Source organism: Mobula birostris, chromosome 9 (assembly GCF_030028105.1).
Source record: "Mobula birostris isolate sMobBir1 chromosome 9, sMobBir1.hap1, whole genome shotgun sequence".
NCBI lineage: Eukaryota > Metazoa > Chordata > Chondrichthyes > Myliobatiformes > Myliobatidae > Mobula > Mobula birostris.
The window spans coordinates 27,232,101-27,253,515 of NC_092378.1; the positions used below are offsets into that span (position 1 = coordinate 27,232,101).

At 39.6% G+C, this 21,415-nt stretch overlaps 1 protein-coding gene across 3 annotated transcripts in view; it reads right to left on the bottom strand.

Moving 5' to 3' along the window:
* Positions 1-2,065: 2,065 nt before the first annotated feature.
* Positions 2,066-21,415, bottom strand: part of bcl2l13 (BCL2 like 13) — a 54,785-nt gene continuing 35,435 nt past the window's right edge. For 2 of the 3 annotated variants that reach the window (XM_072267661.1, XM_072267662.1), the window contains exon 7: positions 2,067-4,626. In XM_072267661.1, the coding sequence (XP_072123762.1) occupies positions 3,784-4,626 (843 nt within the window). In that variant the 3' untranslated portion in view covers positions 2,067-3,783. Of the gene's footprint in view, positions 4,627-21,415 lie in introns of all 3 variants that reach the window. The other variant, XM_072267663.1, reaches the window with a different exon arrangement.

Here is a 21,415-nt window from a genome sequence, read left to right on the forward strand (position 1 = left end):
ATGAATTGGCTTGAGTGTTATAGAGTGGGTTTGAAGCTTAATTTTGTCAATTGCTAAAAGTTGGGAGTTTTTAGGAAGAGAAATGACCTAAAGTTGATAGAGGTAGAATGAGTTTACTGAAAAATAATGGAGAAATGCTATGCAAAAAGAGTAGCAAATAGATCAAACGCAGGGGAAATAAATGAAGCATTAAACAAACACAATGAAACTTTCATAACTGTAGGTGATTAGCACAGAGGAACTTAAATGCAGTAAAAAGATGGTTCTGGAGAAACTTAAGGGAAATCTTATTCATCCAATGTCCCACATCCCACTGTAATAAAATAGATGGCTACATAGATGCTGGGTAGTTGTTTCAAACTTCCAGAATTTCCTTCATGGAAAAGCTGCAGCAGATTTGAAAAACAGTAAATACCAATTTAAGAAAGAATGATTAGAGCAGTTAGTGTTATATTATGAACTAAGAATGCAGTAACAGGACGCGCAATTTTGATTCTGCCAACTATTTTTTATGAAGGCAAATGTGATTAATTCTGATTTTTTAAGATGTAACTAACATTAAAGCTGTCTTTGTAGTGTTCTGATGTAATGACACAATACTCTGCAGTTTTTTGCCTCCATTTGAGGATTGATACATTCACCTCTTGAAGTAACTCGACTGATCCCCAAAATAAAGATTTGGGCCAATTTAAATAAAGAAAAATGAGAAGTGATCTTGTAAAAGGTTGAGTGAATGATTGCTGGGGTGGATGGCAAGAATTTAAGACCCTGACTATTTAGATTTGAGATGAGACACTTACACAAAAGCATAAAAACCTTTAGAATTCTCTGATTCAACAAAGTGTAGACTCAAGCATACTCAATATAAATGACAGTTTAATTATGTTTCTGTTTCATGTTTTTCCACGGGGGAAAATTTTCCTCGCCATGTTAATCCCAGGTATGAAACAGCAAATAATGGACTTGGAATGGAAGCAAGGGAATTGGGAGTTAGTCCAGGAAACTGCAACCAAAATCAAATGAGCCAACCATGATTCTATTGAATTGCAGGAGGCACAACTGACTGAAAGGTTGGCGGCTGTCTTGGTTTACTTAATTCAAGCAGAACAAAAACAAAATTACATACACTGGAAACCTTAAAAAAATGTGCTGGAGATTCTTGGGTCAGGAATACCTGGAGAGAGACCGGGTTACATTTCAGGTTGATAACTTACTTACTGTTCTGTTTGTATTGGATCTAGAACATCTTCAGGTTTAATACTACCTAAACACATGGAAAAATGAAATACAGTTATAATACAATTGTTAACAAGATTCTGTTGAAATTTAAGTTAATTTAAATACAAGGAAACATGAATTAACAGAAATTGTTGAAGACTAATGAGCACGTGGTATTGTTTGGGATTGTTGGTGCGAGCAAAAGAATTTGGGGGAATAAATTTTTGTGTTGGCAAAAACAAAACTACACCACAACATACTGTAAATGAGGGGTGACCTCATTGAAACACAAGGGTGATGAAAGGTCTTGATAAGAGTGGATGTGGAGAGGAGGTTTCCTATGGTGGGAGAGTCTAAGACCAGAGGAGACAGCCTCAGAATAGAGGGGCATCTTTTTAGCACTGAGATGAGGAGGAGTTTCTTTAGCCAGAGAGTGGTAAATCTGTGGAATTCACTGCTACAGGCAGCTGTGGAGGCCAAGACTTTCTGTATATTTAAGGCAGAGGTTGATAGGTTCGTGATTAATCAGGGCATGAAGGAGCAGGCAGTAGATTGGGGTTGAGAGGGAAAATGGATCGGACAATGAAATAGAGGAGAAACTCGATAGGCCAAATGGCCCAATTCTGCTCCTATATCTTATGGTTGTAGTCTTAAATGAGTTTGTTGATAATGTGATAGCAGATTACTCACATGTTGGTCCAAATTTTCACTGACAGCATAACATAAACGTATTCAATTTTTAAAAAATTAATGGAAAGAGTCAAGTAAATAAAGAGTTTTGAAACTGAGTTCAAACTGATGCTGATAATGATAAACATTTTGAACAACACAAATAACTTAAAATTTCCCAAGAAATTCAATGTGGTTATCATAGTAATAAAAAAAATACAAGCACAATTACTGGGCAATTTGTTCAGGAGAGATGGTAAGAAACTCATGAAAGCCTGGTCTATGGTATTAAAATTGAATTGAAAAATAACATTATATTTGGAAAATTTCATCCTCCTCACTTGCTTCCCTTGCCTCAAATATACTCTTTCACATTATCTTACATTTGAGGTACCAGCAATTAGAATTGTAAAACAAAATATGAATAAATGGGATCATACCTGTTTTGGACTTTGTAGAGTTAAGAATGGGATGTAATCTCAACAAAATGGCAGGGAGAATGGTTTTCCTGGTTGAGATAGCCACAATGCAGGGCCATATTGTCAAAAAAGTCATTCTGGATAAGGATAAGAAGGGATTTCTTCACTGAAGCCAGTGAATCTTTGGAATATCCACCTCAAGGGTTGTGAAGCTTAATCATGTATATATTTGAGGCAGATACTTAGAGACCTATTTTTTTTAAAAAAAAGCACCACGGAGGGATATATCCATACATGCTGATCTTTAACCTCAGTGCTATAACCTCAATGGCAAAGTGAACAAGAGGGTCTCAATAGCCTTTTGCTGACATTTGTTGTTTCAGAACTAATTCCAGAGCACTACTGTAATTAAAAGTTAACTCAATTTTTAAAAGAGGTGGATCCTCTAGTAACTAAATGGAAAGCGAATGGCGAAGCAATTTTTGTACATTTTGTTACTTTCTATGGAGAGGATGTGGGGGTGGGGAGAACTGAACAGTTTTACACTTAATGCAATAAATTGAACTTAAATTAGTGTATCAAAATTAATGTTACACCGCAAATTAATCCATGTTTTATTGTTTACAGTTTCAGTACAAAATGCAAAACCAGCATTTGGAAAACCACCTGCAGTTGCTGCTGACATCATTTTCTTTTTATCGTCTCACTTGAAAACATCTGAGCCATCTGTACTCACATGTTTGAAAAAAGTTTAAACACAGTGCTTTCAACTCGGCAAAACCAGACTGATGGACCTGTAGATGATCTGGCATCAACAGTAGTGTTAATATAGTAAATTAACTAAATCATATCCTAGTTTTAACCTAATACAAATGTTAAGCAATAAATTTCTTAATTTATGTTAATGAAAAATATTCCAAGAAATAAACTGAAGTGCAAGTGGGACAAGGAGAAATAAAATATACAAGTGGAAGTAAAACTTACATAAATGGTCATGGCAGAACTGAAAGGATTCATGATAGAAATAATATCCAATGCTAATGTACTTTTAAAACACTTAGAAATTAATTTTGCTCAGTTATGAATGAAGATGGCAGTAAATAAGAATCATTTCCAATTATATAAAAAGTTTCTGTTAACCAGGACACTCATCGTAGTTTCCAGAAAGGATAACTGAACGTTCTTTTCCTCCTTTCTGCTATAGTGCCTTAATATTTAGGTATTTGTTAATGTACTAGTATTATTATCAAAGCTTGTATTGCATACAATGTCATGTATTCCACAATTTTTTTACACCATGAACCATTAATATTTTCTCAGTGTTAACACTGTCCTGCATTTGTACCCTTATTAATAGTTTACCTCATTGATCATATTTTTTTGTAATACCACTGAATAAATACTCAATTACGGTCACAAATCAAATGTAGAATAGAAAGCCTTCCTAATTACTCTGCTCAGCAATAAACTGCTCACATTAAAATCTTCTTCTCAAGGTGAGAGCTACTCCCACTGCAAGTGCCAGCATTGCAAACGCAGCAGCTCCACCATAAAGCAAAACAGACGTGGTTGTTTTTGCAGGAATGATCTCCTTAGTAACTTTGGGCTCAGTTAGTGGAGTCGTTTCAACTCCTTCCCGCGTTTCAAGAACTTCTTTTTCCAGTTTGGCTTTTGGGGTATCTTGCCAGACCCCTTTTTTAGTCTCATCTAATTGCTTTGTTATTTCTTGCTGAGATGTTGACTGTTGCATTACACCAGATTCCGATACAATTTTTTCTGCAGCTTCTGGAGTTTTTTCCACCACATCAGAGACTGCTTTTGGGTCCAGTCCTGATAAAAGATCAGTTTTCTGCATTCCAACAGAAGGCTGAACCTCCACTGACATTGTCTGTGGTGCAGATTGTGGTTCTGACTCAACTGTTGCTGTAAGCTCAGTAGTCTTTACCTCCATTTCCTGCCTCTCAACAGCTTCAGTAATTTCTTCCTTTTCTACATGAACAATATCAGAATTAGAAGAATTGTTTTCACTTTTCTCTTCACCACCACCATTACTGTCCAAGCTCTTCATGTCTTCTGGATCTATTGATAGCTGTTGCCAAGACTCTGTTCCAAGTGAAACGGGCAGACCTTCAGTTTGCCAGCTTTGACTAGTAGACAATGATGCTGGCAAACTAGCTGCCTGCCAGGAACTGGTAACAGTGAGTGGTTCAGGAGGACTTACTTGACCAGAGTTGTCACAAGTTAAGATATAAATATCACTGTTCTCGTCCATGGTGTCTCCTCGTTCTTCTTCTTCCAAATCAAGACTGAAAATTGTGCCCTAAGAATATTAAAAAAGGGTATTATAAACATTTTTGTAAAAGTACACAATTTTGTCAAAGAACAGAGGAGATTTTTGCATATATAATGGAACCTTCCAGTCACTTGATATTGTATTAGGAGAATGCAATTGTCTATGAGGTGGCAGGCCCATGTAAATGAGTTTTAAAGTTGGTCTGCAAAAAAATAAAACTGGGGAGCAAAATCAATTGATTGTTTGAATTGGAAGCACAAGTTTGATTATTGAAATTACACTAACAGTATTAATTTTCCTGATGGACTGTCATTTTGTTTTAGGGCTCAGGGTTTATGCCGATCAGAGCTAACAATACAACTTAATAAAAAGCACAGAAACAGCCATTCAGTCTTTCCTCATCTGTTAACATAATTCTTCTCCTTTCCCACAATTCGCTCGCCCAGCCTGTACTTGCACTTCAAACGCTCCACGTTCCATCCGCTTTAGTGACAACAGTGACTGAATACCATATTAAATTCCTTGTGATTGTCCTGTATCAAGTCTTCCGCACCGTGTGGAAATATTCTCTCTACCTACTCTCAACCAGCTTTAAAGACTTCAGATAGATCACCATCATTAATAAAACACATTCACCATTTTTGTATATCCACATTTGCAATGTACAAACGTTTGTAAATAGATTTTGCATACACAACACTGTCTTTGTATATTTGTATCAAATGGCAAGTGGACACTCCAAATATCCTAATCAAAAGTGAATGCAGGCTTAGCAATTTTCCTTTCAAATCGCAAATTACATATACACCCAAGGTTTGCTTTTCATGTAGTTTTGCTGACCTATGTTGACCTTCATGAATCAATTATGTGAACATTCTGCAATTAATATTCTCCTGGCCTACACCTTATAATATTGGACGTAAATAAAGGAATTTGAGATGTATTCGACAGTGCAGTACATGAGAGTCTTCAACCCACATATAGACTGACTGGTTCAATGACGATGACTTCACGGAATGCATTATCAGATAATTTTCCTGATCAATATGCAGGAGGAAACAACCAAAGATGATCTCCATTGGATCTCATTTTGATCAACAAGAATAAATTGATTAACATTTTATCAAGGGGGCCTTCAGAAAAGTGACCATGAGAGAATTTTATATTGAGTGATCTTAATTTTATGTAAAACTACGCTTTTAAATTTAAGCAAAGGAACTACAGAGGTACAAGATTTTGCTGTGACTGATTGGAAGAATACATTGAAAGTTATGGTGGGCAGGCAATTCTTAACACAAACAATTTACAAAGTTGCAAATGAAATATATTCCTTCAAGGCAGAATAAAAGAAAAACTGATTCTTCTGTGGGCAACTAGGTAAATTAAATTCATGGAAGAGGCTTAAAGTTGCCAGAAGCAGCCAACATCCTGAGAACTCAAAGAGACCAAGAAACTGATAGGCAAAATAAAATAAAAGAACAGACTGGCAACAAACACAGGTTGCAAAAGCATTTAAAATCACTGAAAACACAAATAAAAGCAAACGTGGACCTTATGTACTCGGAGATTGAAGAATTGAAACAATTCGCAAAATGACAGATGAGTTGAACAGTTGCTGTGTCCGTGTTCGGAGGGCAAGACATGCTGCAAGTTTTAGGAACTCAGAGCCCAGCAAGATTAAGAGCCTGAAGGAACTAGGTACTAATAAGTAAAAGTACTATGAAGGTATAGAGTTTGAAAAGTTGATAAATGCTAAAGAACTGATACTCTGCAATGAAAATAGAAAATAATGCAAACATTCAACAATTCAGGCAACATCTGCAGAATTAGAGTTGATGTTTCAGGCTGAGGATCTGAGAAAGAGAGAAAACAAATTAGCTTTGAATAGCAGAGAAGAGGGAAGGAGTGACTAGAACAAAGGAAATCTCTGCGATACTGAGGTCAAATGTTAATGTGGTACAAGCACATTCTGCTTTTTTGTCTAAGTGTTTGTAATAGCAAGGCTGTTGAATGTGCCCAGCAGGCCAGGCTCAATTAAAGGAGGGAAAAACAGCAGTAAAATTATCAGATTGATGATGGATAGTTCTGCTATAAAATGAAAGAGCAAGTTAACTAATGGTAATTTTGATATCAAGTCTAGAAGGTTGTAGTGTGCCCGGACAGATGAGGTGTTGTGCCTCAACTTGTGGGCTGTACTACTGTTTCCCTACTACTGTGACATGTCTGTGGCTGCCAGGAACGTAACAGTACAGGAAGCTACAGATGTGTCACAGTAGTAGGGAGAATTAAAGTGACCAGCAACTGGAAGCTCAGGGTCATCCCTGTAGATTGAACACAGGTGCTCTGCAAACTGTTCACCTAATCAATGTTTAGATTCCTCAATGTCGAAGCGTCTATACTGCAAGCACCAGTTGCAGTATTTTTGGTCCCTGAGCGATGGTAAGAGGGAAAAGTGGTACAGATGTAAATTCTGTGGCTGCACAGGAGTTGGTTGCTTCGGACAGAAGAGCTGACCAGACAGCCACAAAGAGAACAATCACTTTGAAATAATGCACACAAGAGACTTTGGCCAGTAAATGCTGGAGACAAATTATTCAATTTCTCACTGAGATTTTGAATTGTATTTAAAGCCGACGGGAAAAGCCATTCCGGAAGTTGGTACAAAACTGCAAAAGGTTGATGGGCCTATTGATTTCCATCTATATTTAAGCAACACAGATCAGACCTGCCCTATAAAGTATGTTCTGACATACAACTGTTCAAGTTTTAGTCCCTATACTATGATGCATTCTTTCCTTCATGCCTTTTATCTGTCAGAACAGCCTCATTGATTGGGGAGTGAAGAACAGCAGCTTTTGAAAATACTCATCAACAAAAATGCATGCAACAAATTTGTAACATGGAAATTGGAAAGTTATTTTGCAAAGTAATTCTCATGACCTTGTTCTTCTTTTAAAGTACAGTACAGAAAACCTCCAAGGAGGGTTCAATCAAATCTTCAACTTAACTCAAGCATATCACAGAGATCTAATAAATTTAATGCATACCAACTGTGCAAACTAAAAATCTGTATTATAATGCTAGGTGGAAAATTTGATTTTCCAAGGTCTAATTAAATAACTGAGTTTAAGTCAAAGCTTGCACAATAGTGCAGCAGTGCAGAAGTATTCAACCTCAGGCAAAACATTTCCATTATAATCTGTGACTGGACAGGTTCATGGGTGACTGAACTGAAATTACTTTAACATGATCATTCCTTGTACTTATTTTCACTGTGGAAAATCCAATGGCATTTGCATGCAAAATAACAAATAGTATCAGGGTAGACCAATGCTTGCAAGTAAAAGAATTCAACAGTAAAAGACTACCTTAAACCATTTTCTTAGATTACAGTTACGTGCTGCAATTTTATTACTAGGTTCCTCACCATTGGTTCCGGTTAATTGGGCCATTGGTTATTTGGGACAAGCCTTAAAGAACAAATACAAATTGAGAAAATAGCCAGAATTTCCTTTGTTTATTTGGGACACTATGCCACTTAAGTGGGACAGGAGAACATTGCAGAACAGTTTCTAACTAGCGTCAGTCATTTGCAAGTTGTGTGTCCGTTAGACACTGCACAATGTATACTGCAAACATTATTTAAATAGCATCAGTTGTGTGTGTGTGTGTGTGTGTGTGTGTGTGTGTGCTTGTGTTAAAAAAAAAAAAGCAGTGATTTTTGTCACTGACGGCTGGCGAGTAATAAGCAGTAAGACAATTCAGAACGGTTTTGCTCACTGCAGTTTCAAGCATTCAGGACTGAAGATCCCACAAATGATAACAACGAAAATAAAACAACTTCACTACTTCAACAAGTTAGAAACCAGGAAGAATTTGAACGTATCAACAAATATCTTGAATGTTACAATGAAAATGAAGATTTTGAAGATGCAATTGTCAAAAGCATTGTTTGAAGGCAGCCCCATGTGTTTGGCTGATTTTGTTCATTTACAGTCAATCAAAAGGAAACAGGAGCATACAGCATCACTGACCTTATTAGCTCCAGGCATCTCCCAACCACTGCCACTAACCTCAGTTCCCATACCTCGTACCTCCTGTTTTTATCTCCTACTCAAAATCCACAAATCCACTTGTCCAGGTAGACCCACTGTTTCAGCCCCACTTAACTCATATCTGCATACCTCGCCTCTATCTTATCCTCCTTGTTCAGTCCCTTCCTACCTACATCCATGACACTTCACACACTCCGGATCTCATCAATGATTTCAAGTTCCCGAGCCCCATCATCTTATTTTCACTATGGATGATCAGTCTCTATATACCTCCATCCGCCACCAAGAAAGCCTCAAAGGTCTCCGTGTCTTTCTCAACACCAGACCCAACCAGTTCCCCTCCACCACCACTCTCCTCCGTCTCGCGGAACTTGTCCTCACTCCTAATAATTTCTCCTTTGGCTCCTCCCACTTCCCTCAAACAAAAGAGGTAGCCATGGACACTTGCATGGGTCCCAGCTATGCCTGCCTGGAACAGTCTATGTTCCAAGCCTACACTGGTGTCCGTCCCCCACTTTTCCTATACTAAATCGATGACTGCATTGGTGCACCCCTGCCCTACTCGTCTACTTCAACAACTTTGCCTCCAACTTCCACCCTGCTGTCAAATTTACCTGGCCCATTTATGACACCTCCCTCCCCTTTCTCGATCTCACTGTCTCCAACTCTGGAGATAGCTTATCTACCGATATCTATTTTAACCCATGGACTCTCACAACTACCTGGACTATACTTCTTCTCACCCTGTTTCTTGTAAAAAGGCCATCCTCTTCTCTCAATTCTTCCGTCTCCACTACATCTGCTCTCAGGATGAGGCTTTTCAATCTAGAACGAAGGAGGTGTCCTCCTTTTTCAAAGAAAGAGGTTTCTCTACCTCCACCATCAATGCTGCCCTTGAACAAATCTCTTCAATTCCATGCATGTCTGCTCTTACTCCATCCTCCTGCCACCCCACCAGCCTCCACATCCAGCACATAATCCTCCGGAACTTCTGCTATCTCCAGTGGGATACCACCACCAAGCACATGCCCCCTGCCCCCCACTTTCTGCTTTCTGCAGGGATCGCTCCCTATGCAACTCCCTTGTCCAATTGTTTCTCCCCAATGATCTCCCTCCTGGCACTTATCCTCCCTATACCTCCTCCCTCACTAGCATCCAGGGCCCTAAACAGTCCTTCCAGGTGAGGCGACACTTCACCTACGAGTCTGCTGGGATCATATACTGTGCCCGGTGCTCCCAGTGCGGCCTCTTGTATATCGGTGAGACCCGACGTAGATTGCGAGACTGTTCCGCCCAACACCTACACTCTGTCCGCCAGAAGAAGCAGGATCTCCCAGTGGCCACCCATGTTAATTCCTCCCTTTTCTTTCTTCCATGGCCTTCTGTTCTCTCCTGTTGGACTCCCCCTTCTCCAGCCCTGTATCTCTTTCACTAATCTTCTTCCTAGTTCTTTACTTTATCCCTCCCCCTCCTGGTTTCACCTATCACCATGTGTTTGTCTCTCCCCTTTCCCATCTTTTAAATCTACTCAACATTTATTCCTCCAGTCCTGTTGAAGGGTCTTGGCCCGAAATGTCGACTGTACTTTTTTTTCCCCATAGATGCTGCCTGGCCTGCTGAATTTCTCCAGCATTTTGTGTGTGTTGATACACTGGATGAATTCCAGTCCACTGTGATGAAATGCTTTGAGAGGTTGGTGATGAAAGCTATTAACTCCTGCCTGAGAAGCAACTTGGATCCATTCCAATTTGCCTACCACATCCACAGCATATGCCACTTCACTGGCTCTTCATTCAACTTTGAAACATTTGGACAGCAAAGATACAAACATCAGAATGCTCTTTACCAATTACTGCTTGGCACGGAATTCCAACGTCCTCTCAAAACTAACCAATAAGTTTCAAAACATTGGCCTCAATACCTCCTTATGCAATTGGATCCCTGATTCCTCACTGCAGTCAGCTTGGATTGGCAACACAATCTCCATCAGCACAGGTGCACCACATGGCTGTGTGCTTTGCCCCTGCTCTACTTGCTTTATACTTTATATTTATGACTGCGAGGCTAAGCACAGCTCTAATGCCATATTTAAATTTGCTGACAACATCACAGTCATTGGCCAAATCAAAGGTGGTGACAAATCAACATATAGGAGAAAGACTGGAAATCTGGCTGAGTGGTGCTGCAACAACCTCCATGACCCATTCCTCACTGGAGGATCAGAGGTGGTGAGGGTTAGCAACTTTAAGTTCCTTGGTGTTATCATTTCCGAAGACTTGTCCTGAGTCCAACATGTAAATGTAATCATGAAGAAAGCAAGGCATCGCATCTGCTTCCTTAGGAGTTTGCAAGATTCAACATGACATCTAATACTCTGAGAAACTTTTATAGATGTGTAGCATAGAGTATATTGACAGGCTGCATCACAGCCTGCTATGGAAACGTCAATGCCCTTGAATGGAAAATACTACAAAAAGTAGTGGATATGACCCAGTCCATCATGGATAAAGCCCTTCCCACCACTGAGCACATCTACATGGAGAGCTATTACAGGAAAGCAGCATCCATCATCAAGGACCACCACCACCCATGTCATGGTCTCATCTTGCTGCTCTCATTAGGAATAAGGTACAGGAGCCTCAGGGCCCACTCCATCACATTCTGAAATAGTTATTACCCCTCAACCATCAAGCTCTTCAGTCACTTGCCCATCATTGAACTGTTCCCACAACCTAAGGACTCACTTGCAAGTACTCTTCACCCCATGTTCTCAATATTTACTGCTTACTCATTTATTATTGTCATCTCCTTTTTTTTTGATTTTGCAGTTTGTTGTTTTTGTACGTTGGTTGTTTGTCCATTCTGTTGGGTGCAGTCTTTCATTGACTGTATTGTTTCTTGGATGTGTTGTGTAAGTCCACAATAAAATGAACCTCAGGGCTGATATGGTAACATATGTACTTTGATAATAAATTTATTTTGTACTTTTCTCCACCAATAACTATTAGGAACTAATGCAGTTTTATAGTACAGTAGTAGTTCTGGTGCTGCTTTAATTTGTTCAGTATTTTATTTAAATACACTATTTGTTACTAACTTAGTAATTTTTTTTTAAATATACCTTTTTAATAACTTCTATGAAATTTGATTAATTGGGGCAGCTGCTTAATTGAGCCAAAATGTACTAGTTTTGATGTGATTAACAGGAATCCACTGTACTTATGCAGGGTTTAATAAACTATTTGAGGTGTGTGCACTGACCGAGACTGTGAAGATGCTGAAACAAAGAAAAAGGATTTACATGTTTTATGTCTTCCGTTTCCTTCTTCCTCAATATAATGTCTGTTGTCTCAATCTGTAAGGGCCCCACATTAGCTTATACTAATGTATTCCTTGTACTCTCTATAGGAGCTTTTCTATGGTCAGTATCTGCATTATTCTTATTCCACTTTCCTTTTCCTCAAAGCCACCATTCAGCTGGATGGGCTCATCTTGTTTTGAGCAGACAGAGATGCGACTCTTTCCAGTAAGACTCGCGGTGGTGGCTTGTGTGTTTACATCAATATGGAATGGTTTCTAGATACTGCTCATCGCTAGTGGAGTTTGTGACTGTCAGACGCAGATCATTTTATTTACCACAGGAATTCACCACTGTCCTTATAGTCAGTGGCTATGTTCCCCCCAGCGTTAATGCTAAGGAGGCGCTCTGTGAACTGTATGGGGCTGTTAGCGAACTGCATGGGGCTATTAGCGAACTGCAGAACGCACACCCTGATGGACTGTTTATTGTCGCCAGAGATTTTAACCACGTGAACCTTAAGTCAGTGCTCCCCAGATTCCATCAGAACGTGGACTTTGCACTGAGAGGGGAGAACGCGTTGGATCTTGTTTACACAAACATTCCCGATACGTACCGGGCAGAGCCCCGCCCCCACCTCAGTTACTCAGACCACATCTCTGTTATGCTAATCCCAGCATACAGACCACTCACCAGGCACTCCAGACCAGTTCAGAAGCAGGTGAAAACCTGGCCAGCAGGAGCCATCTCTGCTCTTCAAGACTGCTTTGAGCACACTGACTGGCCCCTGTTCAGGGAGGCTGCAACCGATGGAGACTCTACCAACTTAAAGGAGTACACGGCATCAGTGACTAGCTACATCAGCAAGTGTATCAATGATGCACTGTAGCCAAGACCATCACTACACGTGCTAACCAGAATCCATGGATGACTGTGGAGGTGCTTGCGCTGCTGAGGACCCATGACTCTGCCTTCAGAGCAGCCGACAAGGCAGCCCTAACAACAGCGAGGGCCAAACTGTCCTGCGCCATCAGAGAGGCAAAGCGTGTACAGGCCCAGTGAATCCACAGCCACTTCCAGGACAGCGGCGACACGCGGCACATGTGGAAGGGCATTCAGGACATCGCCAACTACAGGACATCACCTGACTGTGCTGGTGCTGCCTCCCTCCCAGATGCACTGAACAACTTCTACGCTCATTTTGAGGTGGAAAATGAGGTGGTGGCGAGGAAGACCATCCCTCCTCCAACTGACCAGGTGCTGTGTCTTACCGTGGCCGATGTGAGGAGAACCCTGTGCAGGGTCAACCCACAGAAGGCTGCTGGACCAGACAATATTCCTAGCAGAGTGCTTAGGGGATGTGCAGACCAGCTGGCCGAGATTCTCACTGACATCTTCAACATCTCCCTGAGCAGTGCTGTCGTTCCTACGTGCTTCAAAGCCGCCACCATCATCCCCGTGCCGAATTCTTCAGTGTCCTGCCTCAATAACTACCGTCCCATTGCACTCACATCCATCATCATGAAGTGTTTCGAGAGGCTCGTCATGAGGCACATCAAGGCCCTGCTGCTCCCCTCACTGGACCCCCTGCAGTTCGTGTACCATCCCAACTGTTCAACAAACAACGCCATTACCATCACCCTTCACCTGCCCTAACCCACCTGGACAAAAAAGACACGTACGTTCGAATGCTGTTCATAGACTTCAGTTCAGCATTCAACACAATCATTCCTCAGAAACTGATTGGAAAGCTGAGCCTACTGGGCCTGAACACCTCCCTCTGCAACTGGATCCTAGACTTCCTGACTGGGAGACCTCAGTCAGTCTGGATTGGGAGCAGCATCTCCAACACCATCACACTGAGCATGGGGGCCCCCCCAGGGCTGTGTGCTCAGTCCACTGCTGTTCACTCTGCTGACCCACGACTGTGCTGCAACACACAGCTCAAACCACATCATCAAGTTCGCCGATGACATGACCGTGGTGGGTCTCATCAGCAAGAACGACGAGTCAGCATACAGAGAGGAGGTGCAGCGGCTAACAGACTGGTGCAGAGCCAACAACCTGTCTCTGAATGTGAACAAAACAAAAGAGATGGTTGTTGACTTCAGGAGGACATGGAGCGACCACTCTCCGCTGAACATCGATGACTCCTCTGTAGAAATCGTTAAGGGCACCAAATTTCTTGGTATTCACCTGGCGGAGAATCTCACCTGGTCCCTCAACACTAGCTCCATAGCAAAGAAAGCCCAGTAGCATCTCTACTTTCTGCAAAGGCTGAGAAAAGTCCATCTCCCACCCCTCATCCTCACCACATTCTACAGAGGTTGTATTGAGAGCATCCTGAGCAGCTTCATCACTGCCTGGTTCAGAAACTGCACCATCTCGGATCACAAGACCCTGCAGCGGACAGTGAGGTCAGCTGAGACGATCATTGGGGTCTCTCTTCCCACCATTACAGACATTTACACCGCACGCTGCATCCACAAAGCAAACAGCATTATGAAGGACCCCACGCACCCCTCATATAAACTCTTCTCCCTCCTGCCATCTGGCAGAAGGCACCAAAGCATTCAGGCTCTCACGACCAGACCATGTAACAGTTTCTTCCCCCAAGCCATCAAACTGCTCAATACCCAGAGCCTGGACTGACACCAACCTACTGCCCTCTACTGTGCCTATTGTCTTGTTTTTAATTTATTGTAATGCCTGCACTGTTTTGCGCACTTTATGCAGTCCTGGGTAGGTCTGTAGTCTAGTCTAGTTTTTGTGTTGTTTTACGTAGTTCAGTGTAATTTTTATATTGTTTCATGTAGGACCATGGGCCTGAAAAACACTGTCTCATTTTTACTGTGTACTGTACCAGCAGTCATGGTCGAAATGACAATAAAAAGTGACTTGACTTAGTCCTCCTTTGTTGAATTATGATTTTTTTTCCATTCCCCAGGCTGTCTTTTCTGTAACTTCATTACTTTTTTCCTTTGATCTAACTCCTGTTGACTATGGTTGGACCATATTTCCTGTTGAGCTTGTGTGCCTTAGAGGAATATGCAACACATGTTCTAATTCTTTAAATATTATTCATTGACATATGATATTCTCTGGCTGTCTGCAAATAATCAATTACTTGGTGTAGCTCATATCCAAATGTTGGGAAAACATATTCAAATGTTGTTCCCATCTGTTTCAGCAAAGAGACTATACAAAAACAATTTCAACTATTGTAGAATCAAATTTAAAAAGTAACTGATAGTATTAAAAAAACCTGTAGTGCTGCATTTCAATACGTCAGAGAGGTTCCTGATAAATGGCAAACCAATTTTGTACAGGTTCTTACACCACATGTCCCACTCTGAAAATCCCTAAATCAGCAACTTCATTGTGGTTCTGATGTTGAATAACACAAGGACAAAATAATACAATGAAAACAGGCACAAGAAGTTTCCTTGGGTATCCCTAATGGTGCCATAATTAATGGAAGATTAATAGAAACACCATTTACTTATTTTAGATAAAATACAAACAAATACACAACCACTGTATTAAATCCTGAATCAGTCCATTGATAATGCACTTCACTCTGTCCCACCCCACCAGGAAAATGGTGCCTCATCCGTCAGGACGTTGTTTATTGGTTTCAGCTTGGCATTTAATATGATCATCCCTCAGAAGAAGCTGGTGGGAAAACTGTCCTCAACGGGTCTCAACATCCTGCTCTCTCCAACTGGATCCTGGACTTCTTGTCAGTCTGTTTTGGCAAAAACATCTCTAGCTCTATCACACTGAGCACTGGCACTTCCTACGGTTGTGTGCTCAACCCACTGCTGATGCATGACTGTACTGCTGGATCCAATTCAAACTGAATCATCAAGATCTCCGATGACACAACAGTGGCTGGCCTCATCAACAACGATGACGAGACAGCTTTGAGAAGGAAGTAGAGCAGCTGGTAGAACGGTGTAAACACAACAGTTTGAATCTCAATATGGACAAGACCAAAGAGATGATTGTGGACTTTAGGAAGGTGCAGGCTCTACACTCCTAACTGCACTACACGACTCCTCTGTGGAGAATTAGGAACACCAAGTTTCTGGGAGCGCACATAATGGACGATGTCATCTGGTCCCTCAACACCACCTCTTTGGTCAAGAAAACTCAGTAGTGTCTCCACTTCCCAGGGCAATTGAGGCTCCTCCCCCCATCCCCACCACCTCAACCTATTTTTACAGGAGCACCATTGAGTGTGTCTGGATCAACTGCATCACAGCCTGGTATCTTTCCGCAAGTCCCTTCAAAGGACTGCAATGGCTGCTGAGGGAATCATCAGGGTTTCTCCTCCACTCAGAGCATCAGGAGCACTATGTATGCAGGGCCCTTACCATTGTCAATGATCCCTCCCATCTGCCAACAATCTCCTTCACCCCTCCTACAATCAGGCAGGTGGTACCCTAGCATTAGGACAAGATCTGTTAGGGTGGCAAATAGCTTCTTCCTCCAGGCTCTAAGACTACTGAACTCCCTGCCACTACCCAAGTCTCCTTATATATGAAGTGCCAGCAGCATTATACTATTTACTTTTTAAACTTGTGTCATAAATGGACCTTATTATTTGTTAATTTACAAGTGGCAATATTACTTTATGTGTTGTGCCTGAGTTGCATATACTGTGTTGTGCATTTTAGTCCACAGGAACATTGTTTCATTTGGCAGTATAATGACAGTAAACTGAACTTGATCTTGAAAAAAGAAAAAAAAACAGTACAGCTGATATTTTAAACTTCCACTGTTGATGGCATGAAGACAAAACCTGGGGTCTGCCAGACCTGCCATTTTGATTTATCAGTGTCCTTGTCTCACCTCCCCTCCTCCTAACTCCTGCACTTACCTGGTTTGATACAGAAGGTCGATCTAGCTGACCCTCTGCTCGGATTATACTTAAAAAGTTGTTAAGTGCTCTTAAATTCAGACATTCGAAAACTGAAATCATTCACAATCAATGTTAAGATTAAAATCGTGTAACAACTAAATCCCACACCACATCCAAATAGTATTACAAAGGTGAATTCCAAAATAAACTTATGGGAGCAAAGAAAAATGTCAGCAAGACGGTGTTACACCACTATACTCCGTGTGGGTTACAGCGACAAATACACTGGTATTCTGCTGCTCAACACACCCCAGACTGAGGCCAGTATAGTTAAGTACTGGATTTTTTTTTGTGAGCAGCTGAATACTGGCAACTGTCAGCTACACCTATTACTTCTGCTCAATGGGTGGGAGGAATGTGTGTATGGGATGCGGGGGTGGAAAACGAGGAGTGAGGATAGACAAGCCATAGTATTTAGACTATGTCAGAAATACTATGTCACACAAAGTACCAGGAATTTACAAGTCAGTCACAGATTCTTTTAGATATTTAAGTATTATAATTACTAAAAAATAAGGATCTTTATAAAGCCAACTTTGTTCCTTTAGTAGACTCTATGAAGTATTTATTTAGTAGATGGAGTCCACTTGTATTTTCACTTGTTGGTCGCATTCATATAGTTAAAATGATGATTTTAACAAATTTTTTATATTTCAGAATATCCCTTTTTTTTGACTAGGAAGTTTTTTTTTTGATCGGATTGATTCTATTATTTTATCTTTTATTTGGAATAATAAAATACCAAGAATTAGTAAGTGTCACTTACAAAATTTGAAAAAGGATGGAGATCTTGCTTTGCCTAATCTAAGAATGTATTATTGGGCTGTTAATGTGCGATACATGTCTTTTTGGTTCTATTGGGTTGATAAGAGTGATTGGCCAATTTGGGTAGACCTGGAACTGAAAGTTGTCAAACAGTTATATTTAACCTTGTTATTGGGAGCTGCTTTACCTATACAATTAGCTAAAGTTGTTAATTTAAGCCTATATCCTGTGATTAAGTATTCTTTACAAATTTGGCTCCAGTTCCGCAATTTTTTTAATCTTAAAAAAATTTAAACTTTGTAGTTTAATTTATCAAAATTACTTTTTTTAAAGCCTTCTTTGAGTGATCCAATGTATTTTACTTTGGAAAAATAAAGGTATTAATTTTTTTTGGATTTAAAGAAGATAGATTGATGTCTTTTGAACAATTAATTGATAAATATTCTCTTTCATGCTCACACTTTCTGCAATACCTTCAAGTTAGGCATTTTTTACAAAAATATTTAAGTAATTTTGCTTACATATTGGAGGCTGACCTGTTAGATACTATTATCAGTATGTATCTTTCGATCAAGGGTTCTATTGGAAGAATTTATAATTTATTAGTACAATGGGATAAGCATCCTTTTTCTAAGATTAAACAGGATTGGGAAAAGGAACTCAATTTGACTTTTATGACAGAGGATTGGATGTGGATGTTGAAGTTGGTTAACTCTTCTTCAATTCGTGCTAGCCATTCATTGATTCAATTTAAAATTGTACATCGTTATCATTTGACAAAGGAGAGACTTTCTAAAATCTTTTCTAATGTCGATAGTTATTGTGATAGATGTAAAACTGAGATAGCCACACACTGACACATATGCTTTGTCTTGTTCTATATTGGAACAGTTCTGGAAGTCAGTTTTTTCAACAATTTCTAAAGCACTTAAAATTAATCTACAACATAATAAATCAACTGTGCTTTTTGGAGTAATTCCTCAAAATATTCATGGTATTTCTGTGTCTGACCAACATGTTATTGCATTTGTTACATTGATAGCTAGAAGGGCCATTTTGTTGAAGTGGAAGGATACATCAGCTCCCACTTGTCACAATGGTTCTCTCAAGTGATGCTACGTCTTATTTTGGAGAAAATTAGAAGTCAAACCTTTGAACCTTTATTTGATTGAGAAAAGATGGGGCTCATTTGCTCATTATTATCATTTGAGCTAATTGATAGATTTTTTCCATATCTAATTGTAAATTTTTTGGTATATTTTCTTTTCTTGCTGGCAGTTTGATGATTATCTTTAGAAGCTTTTTGTATGAGGCATGGCTCCAGGGTTGTACACCTAATGGGTTCTTTCCCCCCCCCACTTTTTCTGCTTAGTAGGTTTTTTTGTTATCACAAAATTTTTTTCAATCTTTAAGATGTCTTTTTTGAGACATTATAAGTGTTGTTACTTCAATGTACTCGTGTTATTTCTTTTGTATAATACAATAAAAAGTTTTGAAAAGAAATTTACAAGTCATGCCCCAGACACAAAATTCCAAAAGCTATTAAAACAATGCCAAATTAAAGTTTTAACTCTGAATTTGTTTTTAGTTAGCTATTAAGGGTTACAAAAGCAAAGCACGTAGCAGAGATAGTCACAATCATAAGAACAAGCCAGAGTGGAGGTTTGCTCGCTCCGCACTGCCCTTCCTTCCACACCCTACCACTTCCCCCCCACTGAATGGTTAGATACCAGGTGATTCAATCTACACTTTGTTTCCTAGGTAACTGCTTGTGAAATTTTAAAATATTGTAACTTTCATAGTCACTAAATTTTGTACCTAAAAATGCATTCATAACTTTACACTAGCTGACACTTTAGACTTTCTGGAGAAATTTCAAACCATTCTGAATTCACATACCTAACATATCACTTAGTTGGATGACATGAATATCACATGTATTTGAGATAGTTAATTTCTGCATAATCACCTGTTAAAAGGCAAAGAACACTTGCTTTTACACCTTTCTTTTGTATTGGATGACCAGCAAATTGCAAATGTTACTCCACTATTTAAGGGTAGGAGGCAGCAAAAAGGAAACCACAGACCTGTTAGCCTGACATCAGCGGTTGGGAAATTGTTGGAATCGATTTTTAGGGATTAAAATTATGGAGTACCTGGAGGCACATGACAAGCTAGGCCAAAGCCAGCATGGTTTCCTAAAGGAAAATCCTGCCTGACTAACCTACTGCAATTTTTTGAGGAAATTACAAGCAGGGTAGACAGAGGAAATGCAGTAGATGTGGTGTACTTGAATTTTCAGAAGGCCTTTGACAAGGTGCTGCACATGAGGCCGCTTAGCAAGATAAGAGACCATGGAATTACAGGGGAGTTACTAGCATGGGTGGAGCATTGGCTGATCGGCAGAAAACAGATTGGGAATAAAGGGATCCTATTCTGGCTGGCTGCCGGTTACCAGTGGAGTTCCACAGGGGTTGGTGTTGGGACTGTTGCTTTTTATGATGTATGTCAATGATTTGGACTATGGGATTGTAAAAGCAAAACCAAAAGCATAAAAATGAAATATAAACTAATAAATAGAACTGAACCAGTTGAGAGAATTTGCCTTAACTCTTTTCCAGTCCTGAAATCCACACTAAAATCAGTACTATATTGAATATGACATGAAAATTGAAAGTAAAATAAGGAAATCTCATGATTGACCCCTGCTCCTGCATTCAATACATCCATTACCACAAGTCTGACATGTACAGTTAAATAACTTAAGTTTAATCATTTTCTGATAATTTTCTTCAAATTTAAAAACAATGTGAAAGCTATTTTGATACCCCAAGTATAACTTTTCCCTAAAGAGTAGCATTTGATGTTGTTCCTAGGTCATTAACAATGCCCAAATATGCAGTAAGCATTAGGAAGTTGCTATGGGGCAAATCTACTTCCTGATTCTTTCTTCTCATTTCTGGCTGATGGAACAAACTCTAGCTCTGTGGAAGTGCATTCTAGTAAGGGCTCAGATTAAGTTATTGCTGGTACTTGTGATTATCAGTCCATGACATAAACTGAAATTCAACATTACAACCATGCCCACTCTTCTCAGTACAGAAACATTCATATTCTTCATGAGATCACTAGTTGTAAAACTGTTTATAGTTTGTTAAAGATTAAATGTTTTCTTTAATGAATAACAAACCCTTCAACGTGATTGCATAAGAAACAAAGATAAAAACTCCTCTGCAGTTGATTAAAATACCAATATGAATAGTGCTCAATCGGAAAATTCAACAATTTAATTGGACTCCATGCAGATATAGCATAAATCTTAATTACCCTATTAATGAAATATTGCTTACATTTCATTACTATAGCTCAATTCACAAATTATTAAAAATAATAAAAGTTCCCCAAATATTTGTTTAAAAATTTTTCAGAACATAAAAGTAGTAACAGGAAGCAGACCAATCCAGCCTTCATCATTCATACTTGGATTCAACAAACTTCGCTGTACATATTAAAAAAAAACAGGATATATTTTCATCTTCACTGGCTGCCAGTAGAATTGAAAAGTGAATCTCCTGAACTTAAATAAAAGTTGAAAAACAATGAAAGCACCAAGTGCATCAAGGGAGCAAACTTAGATTTCTTCATAATATGTATTAGAAGATCTGCCTGTTCTAACCTAGAATCTGTGACCCTTGAAGATTAAAAGAGAGCTCAATTTGTCTTATAAATAGAAACAATGTTTACTTGTTCACCTGCCCACTGCCAGACAAG